Genomic DNA, 12,009 nt, shown 5'->3' on the forward strand with positions numbered 1-12,009 from the left:
AAAAATTGTTTTTTAAAAAATCAGTAACTCAAAATCATTCAAGTAAAGGAAAATAAAAATAAATTTTAAATGCCATAGATTGAACTCTTCTAAATCACTGCTATAATCCTGAGAACTGGAGCATGTGATACCAAATACTTTCCTAAAAACTAAATGATCTGTTGAGTTATGCATTGAAAATTCACACACACACCACACCACTCTTCCCAACATATATTTTCTCAAGCAGCTGTGACTGTCTGGTGTCTAAGAAATAATTATTTGATTATGAGGACTAACTCCATTTTAGATTGTAATACATCCACAATCAATTATCTCTAGAACAGAGTGACAAAATCTTGCTTCTCCTTTTATAGCCCTTAGGTGCAATTGTTTTCACACTTCTAAATGACATGTGAAACATACAGTATCTTTCCTCTCTAAAGTATCATCAAGTCTAGAGGAAGAAGAGAACAAAGGGATTTGACATTCTTGGGACATCATCTTCAGCATCTGCTGTTTTTTATGATCCAATTCCTCTTGAATAAGCTGAATTTTATTTAAAGTGAACAGTCATCACTAAACTACTTAAGAATCTAACATACTACACCACATTTGCAATTCAGAGAGTAGATAAACAAAAGCTGCAGATTTGGACAAGATCTTTCACACTTCGCTGATGCGAATCACTCCGGAGTCAAACTTCAGACCACATTCGTTTCACCATCTGCGTGAACCGCGTCAAGCTGGCAGCACGGCGTCCAACAGCCACCTCACAAATTTTGGAAGCGTAGAACGCGTGCCACACCGCAAAACCGTGCTGGAGAGCAGCAGTTCGAGCCCGAACTGCCTATACGTTTTAAATGCACATAGCGTTGCTTCACCTGGAGCAACATTGGCAACACTGATACTTTTTTACTCCTGACAGAAGATTGCAGGAGAAAATGGTACGATAAATCGCCTATAACGTAAGATTGACGACTTACAGGCAAGTAGTTTCCCAGCAGCTAAATATCTGCACTCTTTCAGTGAGAAACTCGTCTGAAACCCGGCTGGCCATTTTTCTTGTTCTTCCTTACATTTGGTGAGCCACCTCCGGGGCCAGCCTCTCCCCGTAGCACCTTCCAGGAGGTTTTGCGGGAGCAGAGCCCAGGCGGCGCGAAGCCCCCGGGGCAGAGCAGCGTGCCCCCGCCCGCCCCCGCTCCCAGCGCAGCCCGCGGGCACCGAGAGCCTCCCCCAGCCCGCGGACGTTCCGCGGACGCGCAACCCTCCGCCCGGGCCGCCCGGAAACTTTCCGGTCGTGGCGGGCGACAACAACGGGAGCGCCTCCTTCCCGGGGGGAGGCCGCCCCCCACCCCCACCCCCACCCCCCCCCCACCTGCCGGGCTGCCCCGCACCGAGCGGCGCCGCCGCCCCGCAGCACCCCCGCAAGGCCCCGGCCGAAACTCACCATAAAGAGGCGAGCGGAGGCGAAGGGTGGCGGCGCCTCTCCTGTCCCCGTCCGGAGCGAGCGGCCCCGCCGGGCAAGTCACAGCGGGACGCAGCTCCCCGCCGCCGCCGCCGCAGCCCCTTCCCCGCGGGCAGCGCCGCCGCCCTCACCGCCGCATGCCGCGCCCCCCGGCTCCCCCCGGGCTCGCCGCGAACCAGCAGCGGGGGCGCCCGGCCCGCCCGCGACCTCCGCGGGCAGCGGCGAGACCCCGCCGCGGCGGGGGAAGCGATGGAGGGGGCGAGCGGAGGGCTTCCCGCTCCGCTCGGCGGGGACCCCGCACCGGCCGGACAGGACCTTCCCGGGGGCGGAGGCGCTGCCGCTCTCCAGGCGGCGCGGAAAGTGGCTCCGGAGCGGGCGGGCGGAGGTGACCTTCAAGCCCGGCGGGGCGGGCAGGGGCGGGGGGGAGCGCGGCGCCGAGGGAGGCGGCGGCGGCGGCAGCACCCAGCCGCGCGGGAGCGGCGGCGGAGGCGGGCGGCGAAACGCAGCGGGGCGGCGGCGCGGAGCCCCCGCGGGGCGGGCGGGGAGCGGGTCTCCCCGCAGGCGAAAGGCGCGCCCGGGAGTGGCGGCCGCGCGGCGGCGCCCGGGCACCCCGCGGGGGGCGGCGGGGAGGACCCTCCGCCGGGGCGGGAGCTCCCCGATTCACCGGCGGCGCGGTCACAACTTTTTGTCCCCGGCGGAGCGGTGGCCCCCGGAGAGCGCGGTGCTTCCCCAGGCGGAGCGGGCGGGGGTCGGCGCTGGGGGGTGCGGGAGGAGGCCAACAGGTGAATTACCGCGCACGCACAAAGCGGCGCTTGGGGAACTGCCGATTAAAACGATGCCCTTGGCGCTACCCTGACACCTCTGCCCGCTTCCTCCCCTTCCTCTTGCCCAAAGGAGGCCGAATCTTACAGGAATTCTAATGCCCAGCTAATGAGAAGAGCGTCGCGGCATCCCTAAATGCCTGAGTTACTGTTAAATCAGGCTGGTAGCAGCTATTTATGAGAAAGTTTGAAAGAAAAATAAGCATCAAGACCTGTCAGAACACTGTCTTGTCCTTTTCAATATATTAGGTATGAATTCTGTCACGATCAAACATTTTTGTGCTCCTCAACCTTCAGTTACAAGAAATTAATGCTACTGAGATTTAATTTGACCTGCAAACTTGTATCAATCATGTCTGGGTACTCTGAGGGCAAGAGAGATGCGCTACCCCCTGTGGTTTAGGAGCCGGGAGTTGTTTTAAGCGTAGAGAGAGAAAATGCAAACCAGTAACGCTATGTGTGATAGTGAAGAAGCAAGCTTTAGATCACAAGCATATGATTCCCTAAAAAAAAACTTTACATGAATAAACACCCTATAAATCCTGTCATCTGTGCAAATAACAAATACAGCCACAACATTCTTAAGTTCAAACGTAGTTCGTGCATACGTCACGTACAGAAGTATCTCAAAAGGACACATCTCTATCCCAATGCCTCTGCTTACAGCTTTGGGGCTTGGCCTATTTCTTTTGCTGTTTTTAAGGCCCCAGGTGTGACCCTGGATCCCCTGAGCATGCACCTCAGTGGAAGTGCTCGTGAACGTCTCTCTACTGAGTCACACCAGTTTATGGAGCTGGGTCGTTTCAAACAATACGTTCAGATTTTATTATTCCTCATCAAACATGAAGCAGGGTTAAACTAATGGCTGGATACCTTTAGCTGCACTGCGTTTAAAACTGTCAGATGATTAAGATGTATAAAGTTAGTCAAACATTCATTTTCAGGATCAAAATTTAAATTACCAGGTTATTACAACAGATTCCCTCAAAATGTATGTCCTGCCCTGACAGTCAGGTAGGCGGATCCCTATTAATATCATTTAATGACCGCTGGGATAGATCTTTAAATCCACCCTGTGGGTTTCCTCTATTTCCTATTTCAGCCTTCCAATTCTAAAATCAAAACACAAAAGGGTGCAGGAGGCTTATGTGTCCAACAAATGTAAACTGGAGGTCAAAACATTATGCTGAAGTTCTTTAAACTACTACAAAATTATTTTAGAGTGGGTAACTTTGGTTATTCCTTGCAGCAGAAGATATATATAAACCCATATTTACTAATCTGTCTGTGAGAAAGCAATACTTGTAGAAGCTTAGTGAGTATAAATTAAGCACAATGCTGGCAAAATTTCTTCAGCTCTTTCCTAATTTGTATACTTAGGCCCCCTTATAAGAAAATAATTTTCAACATCCTGATGAAATATTACTGACTACTTTGATAGGTTTGTCATACGGCCAAATACCTCCTACTTCATCAGTGCTTTCTTTAAGACTGAGCTGACAAAAAACCTGAAAGACAGACTCCCATGTAAAACATGTCTACCCTTTGACGATACAGACTCATGCAATATGAGCCAAGCTTACTTCCTGGTGAAATTTGGAATTTTTGCCATTAAGTTCTTCAGGATAAATCCCAGCTCACATCAAGCTTACTACTGACTGATTCAGAGTAATATTAGAGCCTGTCGCCCATATGCTCAAAGGCACTTGCACAGGACCATGCAGCCTTAGGTTTATAAACCAGAGCAAGAAAAAAAGGGCTATCTAGTGCCTTCCCAGGTGAAGCAGCCTGGAACTCCTCTCTTTTCTCAGTAGATGTGGTTTTCAGGGTGGCACCAAGGATCAGAGTTGCAAAGATATTTAGGTATCTCAATTTCTTTCAAAACCTGGCCTGTAGTCTTTCAGCCTCCACTCACCTCTTTGTGACAGATCACTGGCAATATTTCTCTAGCCACCTGGAAACATTAACAATGAAGAACTTAAAACTATTTTAAGGTGCTAAAACAACAAACAGGTGAATCTCACTCAAATATGTGAGCTATACTAAAATCCTTCATTAAAGAACTGTATTGGTTTAGCCCCAGTCAGCAACTAAACACAAAGCAGCCACTTGCTCACCCCCCCACCTCTCTGGGTTGGGGAGAGAATGGGAAGGGCCAAAGTAAGAAAACTTGTGGGTTGAGATAAGAACAGTTTAATAATTAAAATAAACCAGTAATAATAATATAATGAAAAGGAAAATAATGAGAGAGAGAGAGAGAGAGAGAGAGAGAGAGAGAGAGAGAGAGAGAGAGAGAGAGAGAGAGAGAGAGAGAGAGACAGAGAGAGAGAGAGAGACAGAGAGAGAGAGAGAGAGAGAGAGAGACAGAGAGAGAGAGACAGAGAGAGACAGAGAGAGAGAGAGAGAGAGAGAGAGAGAGAGAGAGAGAGGAAGCCTCAAGAGGAGGAAAAAACCCCAAACAACAAGTGATGCAACCACTCACCAACTGACACTGCTAGTCCCTGAGCCGCAATCACTGCTTCCCCTGGCGAGCTCCCCCCCAGTTAATATACTGGGCATGACATCATATGTTATGGAATATCCCTTTGGCCAGTCTGGATCAGCTCTCTTAGCTGTGCCCCCTCCCAGCCTTTTGTGCACCTGGCAGAGCATGAGAGACTGGAAAAGTCCTTGATTAGTACAAGCACTCCCCAGCAACAACTAAAACATCGGTGTGTTATCAATATTATTCTCATACTAAGTCCAAAACACAGCACTGTGCCAGCTACAGTGAAGAAAATTAAAACCATAACAGAAATCTCACAGACTGGAATTAATAGAAAGTTATCTTTGAGCATTCCTGGTGAGAACTGAACTCACTGGAGTATTAAGGGACTACTCACAGGATTAAAGCTAAATCCTGTCCAGGTGTGCATTAGTTTCACCTGTCCTTGATTATAGAAACAGCTGTATATTAAATGACGAGGTCAGAGCTCCTCTTTTGGAGTTTCAATACCCACATATTCTCCTTTTGTATAAATAGTGTCAGAAATTTTCTCTTGGGTTATTTTTCATACCTGTTTTCCCTTTGCTCCCTCCTCATGAAAGAACCTTGAACTGCAAGTCCTATCTTTCTGAAAAGAACTCCAAACTCAAAAGTTTGCCATCGTTATTATATACAGGCTCCCAGCTGAGGTTAAAGTTTTGGTTTGGTACATGGTTATAAGAAGAAGTAACAGTTGATTAGAAGATACGTCATAGAAATTACGGGCAGAGAAATAAATGCCAACAGAGACAGCATGATATTCTTACATGGGTCAATGGCAGAGCAGGGAACAGCACCCAGATATGCTGCTTTCTGTTTCAGAGCTCCATGTATTAGAATATTTTCTTTCCTAAACATGATGTAACCTGTATATCTCTTAGCAACCACCCTCAGAAAGCTATCGTGCTATTTCTTTGTCTTTGTAATATACAGTACCTTTAAAGCATTTGATAAAAAGTAATATTGGCAATTCTACCCGAAAGTCATAATTGCACGAAGCCACCATTCACAGTAATTTCTGTAGGAAATGTTTACAAAGGGAATACACAGATTTAAATATAAGTGTCTAGTCATACACTTAAACGAGTTGGCTTTGGAAAGAGACATTTTCCAATTTAAAGGAAATTATCGATAGCAAGAGAACAAAATAAATGGCAGGTAGTGAAAGGCTCAGCTGAAACATGATGTTTTGAATAAATTCCCAGACAGGGACTAATTATTGAAATCTTTTAACAAATTTCCTTTCTGAATAAAAGCCTGTTTCAGGTTTTCTTAAAATCTGAAACATTTTTCCCTTTCAAGTAAAATGTCTTCCAAGTTTATTTTCATTTTTTTTTCAGATAGCATTGGAAATAAAATTGATGTGTCATTATTCTAATCAAGAGGTTCCTAGATTCTTACGAAAAACAACAGTGTTTGCACCTTTTGCAAGAAAGCAGCTGGTCAGCAACAGAAAAGCTGTTCTTGTTTTCTTTGCTGCTGAATTCTGGAATAGATGGAACCTCTTGGAATAGAAGACTCACACTGCAAAACTTGTGGAGTTTTGTTGCTTGTGGAGTGCAAGGTGGAGCAGACACATCCTGAAGATCCAAGGGAGCTGGCAGCAAGGAGCACACCACAAAGGCAAGCCTCAGCGTGGCTGTGTAAAACTTACTCAACCTAATAAACTACTTGAAGTCTCTGGACTAAAAAGTAAGACTTGAAGAAAGGGTTATTTAAGGAAATTATTAAATGAGCAGAAGTTTCCCCAGCTTTACTGAAATATTTTAGTCTTCCTGCCTCTTCTTTCCTGTACCGTCTTGATCTTTGGAGGACGCAGAGATGAAGGTTCCTCCAACTTCCACCTAGGCCATCTGTTTTGTCTGCTTTCAGCCTGTTTAGGTCTTCAAACTCATTGTGGACTCACACTCAGAACTTTCATTGGCCCTTCTCCCACATATTTTGGCAAAACAGACAATTGGCGTCCTTACTTTCAACTAGCCAGACCACATAGCCTTCTCCTTATGAACCCTCTTCAATGGTATCCAAGACAATAAAGCAACTGCAAATGCTGCAGGACTAAATTCCATACCTAGAAATATTTCAGAGGAGCACTGGCAGCAGAAAGTCTGTGATTTGCTTCCGATCGTCTAATCAGCACCAGGAGGGAAGAAGATAGTATTTTTTCCTCTGTATAACTTTTGAAACACAGAGTCAAGCAGCCTAGAGCAGATTGCCTGCTGATTCAGGGAAGTGCTACTGACAAGACAGCTTGGGTTAACAATTGCCCAACACTAGCTAGGTCTGTATTTCAGACCAAGAACACCAACCGTGCGTAACGTATGAAACCAAATGGGCATGTATGTACAACGAAAGATCGTTAGGTTCAACGCCTGGTGTCTTGTCTTCAGTGCTAATTTGTTGTTCAATACTGCAATTATATGGGTGATGATTACTGCAGTAGAAGAAAAAAAGGTTTAATTGCTTCTAAAAAAATAAGATAATAATGAAAATAGATCTATGAAAAATAGAAAATAGATCTAAAGAAAACAGATCTACGGTATGTGCGAGACAAACTGGAGGTGAAAGATGATGATTTCTTGAACAAAATAATTGTTCTGAACGGCAGACTAAGTAAATGGTGCAGATGCTGTAACAAAAGAAAAAATCAAGAGAAAACTAGTAAAAAAACTATTTAAAGCTTTCAAAACATAAAAATTCCATGTATTTTTAAGAATGATGTATGTAGTACATGCATATTTAATGCTTTAAAAAGTCATAATGTATTTGTAGCAAAGAACTTCTATAACACATCTACAACTGCTGCAAATGTATTCCTTCATTTTAAGGACTGTTCATTTCATGTAAGCGAACACATCAGCCACTTGCAGTGAAATATGAGAGCTTAAAGTAAAGTAAATCCATTTGTAGTGGTTGCTGATGTATTACAAATTTTGGTGCCATAAACACCCCATGAATCATCCTCAAAATAATTATACATTAGTATACACTCTGGTAATAATCCATTGATAGTTAACCCTTCAGACGTTATCAGGAAATGTAGCCTTGAATGATTTGGAGAAAGGCAGTATCTCGGTTTTTAAATTCATGACAAAACATAGAAACCCTGCCACAGGGCACAAACGTAAGGAAATGGACAAATCAACTTTCACACACCCAGAACATGAAAAAAGGACGTAGCATTCTGTACATGTACCATTCCTATGGTGGGTTTTTAACTTTAACCTCAGATTGCCTAAGGACTTTTTAATTCTTGACAATTTATAGCGTCTTGAGCACTTGCTGTTTCCTGGATGATGTGTTGAATGGAGTTGAATAAGGACAATGATGATAGCTTTGGAATTTGGGTTAGGTTGAATTTGTCATTCACTTGTGCTTTGTAGAGGATGCATTATTTGCTGTGAATCAAATACTGGAGTCTGAAGAGTTTAATGCTTTTGTCCTGATCTCAAAAGGTGGCGTTAACATAGTGTTGCTCTGCTGCTGTTGGTACCTTTTTGTTCATAGTTTTACTTAGGAAAATAATTCTGGGATATTTGTCCCACATTTTTAAGCTACTATTACATTTTAAGTTTCAGATTTCAGTCCCAAAGAATAAAATCAACTATATTGTCATGTAGCTTTAACATCTACTTAATTAGAAATGCATAGTTATTTAGTAGAAGCTTTAAGTAGAAAGAGAATGCTTCTATTTTTAATGCCCTCACAGCAGTATCTTAATGTGTTTATATCCAAATATCTATAAATTAGAGAGCTTCCAATGTACTTGTTGATGATAAAATGTTAATCTGTTTCACTTCTTCAGGGAGTTGTTATTCTGAAATACCATTTTTCTTCCTCCTTCCTTTGGCTTACAGCATATGTAAAATTTCTCTTGAAGAAACATCTCGAAGAAACAACTGCATGCCCAACTCATCAGCATCTACTGTTCTTCACCTCTGTGCTTTATATCTTAGTTATTTTGAGTGCCTTGGGATTGAAGTTTGTTCAGATAGGACTGGTAGCTTATTGCTTTACAGATGGAAAAAAGGTCAAGCTGGTTTAACTGACCTTTCTTGTAAGAAAATTACAGCTTTGCATGTTGTCTTTTTGTTATCCTATGTGAATGGATTGGTTCACAGATCAAACATTATCAGGTTCTGTGCTTCCCTTTCCATTTTCATTTGCATTTATATTTAGGCAGGGCTATGGAAGTGTTGAAAAGAATTGTTAAAAGCAATGAAGTAAGCAATTCTTCGGTCTAAGTTTGGGACATTTGCAAGGGAGGAGGCATGCCCTGCTACTTAAAGAACCAGAGCAAGACTCTGGGAAATTTTAATTCAATTCCATCTCCATCTGACTCTTGAGGATGCCACTACCACAAACCACTTCCCCTTTCTCTTTAGCTCTCAAATGGTTTGTGAAAACTTCCTGATTCTCAGTGCTCCAAAACATGAGTTTCTAGCTATCCTTTGTAGTTCATTAATTACTGGATTTTAAAATTATCACCTGACCCTCAACCTATCAGCATAGTTTTGGCATTACTCCAGAATTGAAGATAGCAATGCCTGGAGTGTGGACTAACGTAATTGACAACCACTTGCCTAACATCACACTTGATTCGATCTTTGACAGCAGTGAAAGGATTTAAAACAGCAGTATCAACAACAAATACGGAGAAGCTATTGTTTATCCAAGAGACAGAGAAAGAAATTCCCTAGAAATAATGAAATATTTTCCAAAATTTTTAGCTGTGGTTTCATATTGATTTGGAAGAGAATCAAGCTGAAAAGTAGTCCATTACAAATAAGAAATAACAGTGGGAAAAACCTGCAGAGGTGTATTCCCTCGCTTTTAAGAGTAGAGAGTCGCAGAAAATCCAAAAGCTACAAAAAGTCAGATCTGCCACAACCTCTGGCTACACATCTTTGGGAATTAAACTACAGTTATAGAAATAGGTAATTTCTTTCTAGTATTTTATCACTAATGTAGTCACATCTCTGCTCTCATATGTGGAATATATATTAGATTCATAAAAATGAATAGAAATTTACTATTTCCTGGATTATCTTATTCCAGTTAAATCCTTGATTCATAAGGCAATTGCTGAAGATGAATAGAAGTTCATGAATTGTTCATAAACTGCAAAAATTCAGAAGTTAGAGATGAAAAATGTAAGACACACAACCCTTCATCTGTAGGCCACAAATTCAAGTTGAGGTTTGAGATCAGCAGCGACCAATATCCATTTTCATCTCATCACCTGAAGGCTTTCTGGTAGCATTTGTGAACAGAGTTTGCACCCTCAGTTCCATCTTTACAGAATAAATGGCCACATAAATAATTCACTGGAACTCTGGAACTTGTCAGAAACAAGAAGTTGTGAAATGTGAAGTCTCCTTCATCCATCCAACTGTATCTACAGCACATATGAGCTAATTTCCTAACCTTTCACTGAGCTTTATGTGAAACTAGACATGTAGGAATTCTTTCACATTTTTAATAAAATAAAAGTCCTCAAATATAAATTCTTTCTAATAATACACTCCTCTGGAAAAAACACCTTTCAGGTTTTTCTGTTCTTCATTGGAAAATTATGAGGAAAACATTCTCACTTGGGACCTTTGGCTACGCAACTGTAAAAAGAAAAAAAGAAGCTTCTCCTTAACTGAGTAATTTCTACCTTCTGCTGTTAGACTGGAGTACTGCAAAGTCAGACTCCCTTGAAAGAAACATAGAGGGGGACCGGGGGACATGCCACTATTTATTTTAGGTTTTTCGTGTTTCTTGCATTATGGGTTAGATTAATGGGATTTTTAATGGAATGTGATAATGTGTGGAACCTTAAACATTTAATACTCATGAGAGAGAAGACATGACAATTGATCCCCACCTTTTTCTTGGCAGACAGTGAACAGCATTCTTGAAGCCTGACACTTGAGCCACTTGGTCCGCAGCATTTTGGCTCTAATGACTTTTAGCCTGTGATGCTGTGATAGACAGCTCCTCTCCAGTGTTGTTTGAGATGAGATGCTGAAGGCTGCTGGTGCTTGGATAGAGTCTATTACTAAAAATTAAGCATACATAGACAGTCACTACATTTATTTCTGAAACTAGAGTTTTAAATAAATCAGATTTTTATAAGATTTTATGAAAATATAAATACTTTGCCCGTGCTTAATCTATCAGAAGAATTATCCTGGGAAAGTAACTGAAGGTAATAATTTATTTTTTTGCTTACAAGGTTGATTATACTATCACCTTGAGACCTTAACCAAAATAGATGTAGGATTTGTACTTATGGAGCAGTTTAAACCTGCACAGAACACCACTGGAGAACTGTGTCCAGTGCCCTCTGCTTATCACCATTCACTACACTATGTTGATATTTTTAGATATTAAAAATGACAACTGACTCACTCTTCTACTGCTCGTTTTAGAGCAAGCGAAAATTTAGCCTATGGATAGCCTACTGGTAGCCTACTGACTGTCCAGATGCAGGCAAGTCGGGAAGTAATCCGAGAATTGTCCCCGTGCCAAATGTTTTAATTAAAAAAATAACCCAAACAACACTCTGTACGACACCTGAGCTTACAAAAGGAGTCAACACAAAAACGTACGATATCAGGCAATACTTTATAGCTATGATTATTTCAGCCATACATGTCTTAATAAAGACAGTACATTTTTTTGTAAGAATTGTGTTGAAATAATCAACTAGAAGTGATACTAGTCATACTGCAGCAACACCACGCACTTCAGTAGTGATACACGCTGAATATTTTCTAATATGTATTTACAGCCAGCCAATGAATACAGAAAACATTACATCAATACACAGACAAAAACAATGCTTAATATGGCATTACAAATCACCTCTGCAAACTGCCTTTATGGAAAAAAGGCCACATGTTAATTGCAGAACTGATTTAAATATTGTAACGGATTAAGCAATTATGTTTTTTATAGAATAGAGTCAATAAAAAGAAAAATTTCTCTTTTCCAGTCTCCTACATAAACTTAATTATGAGTTAAGTGTTAATGAACCTATCAGAACTTTACACTGTGAACAAGACAGATTGCAATAGGTTAACAGGCTATTCCTTGAGGAAACAAGTTTTTAAAGCCTGAGATGGAAATAAGAGTTAGGCTTCCAAGGGGCTTGATCCTTTTCAGAATGAGAGTTAGGACCCTAAACCACTTGAAATTCTATAGATTTTCTAGAAAAAAAGTTGCTT

The 12,009-nt window shown here is 42.1% G+C and overlaps 1 protein-coding gene across 3 annotated transcripts in view; it reads right to left on the reverse strand.

Annotated features, from left to right (window-relative positions):
- The window catches only part of RBFOX1 (RNA binding fox-1 homolog 1), a 1,419,204-nt gene that overhangs the window by 933,905 nt on the left and 473,290 nt on the right, over nt 1-12,009 (reverse strand). Inside the window, exon 1 of one of the 3 annotated variants that reach the window (XM_064461969.1) lies at nt 1,430-1,821. The exons of the other annotated variants lie outside the window; for them this stretch is intronic. Within the exon in view, the coding sequence (XP_064318039.1) occupies nt 1,430-1,432 (3 nt within the window). The 5' untranslated portion in view covers nt 1,433-1,821. Of the gene's footprint in view, nt 1-1,429; nt 1,822-12,009 lie in introns of those variants that run through there. 3 annotated transcript variants of the gene reach the window in all.

This window comes from Phalacrocorax carbo, chromosome 10 (assembly GCF_963921805.1).
Source record: "Phalacrocorax carbo chromosome 10, bPhaCar2.1, whole genome shotgun sequence".
Classification (NCBI taxonomy): domain Eukaryota; kingdom Metazoa; phylum Chordata; class Aves; order Suliformes; family Phalacrocoracidae; genus Phalacrocorax; species Phalacrocorax carbo.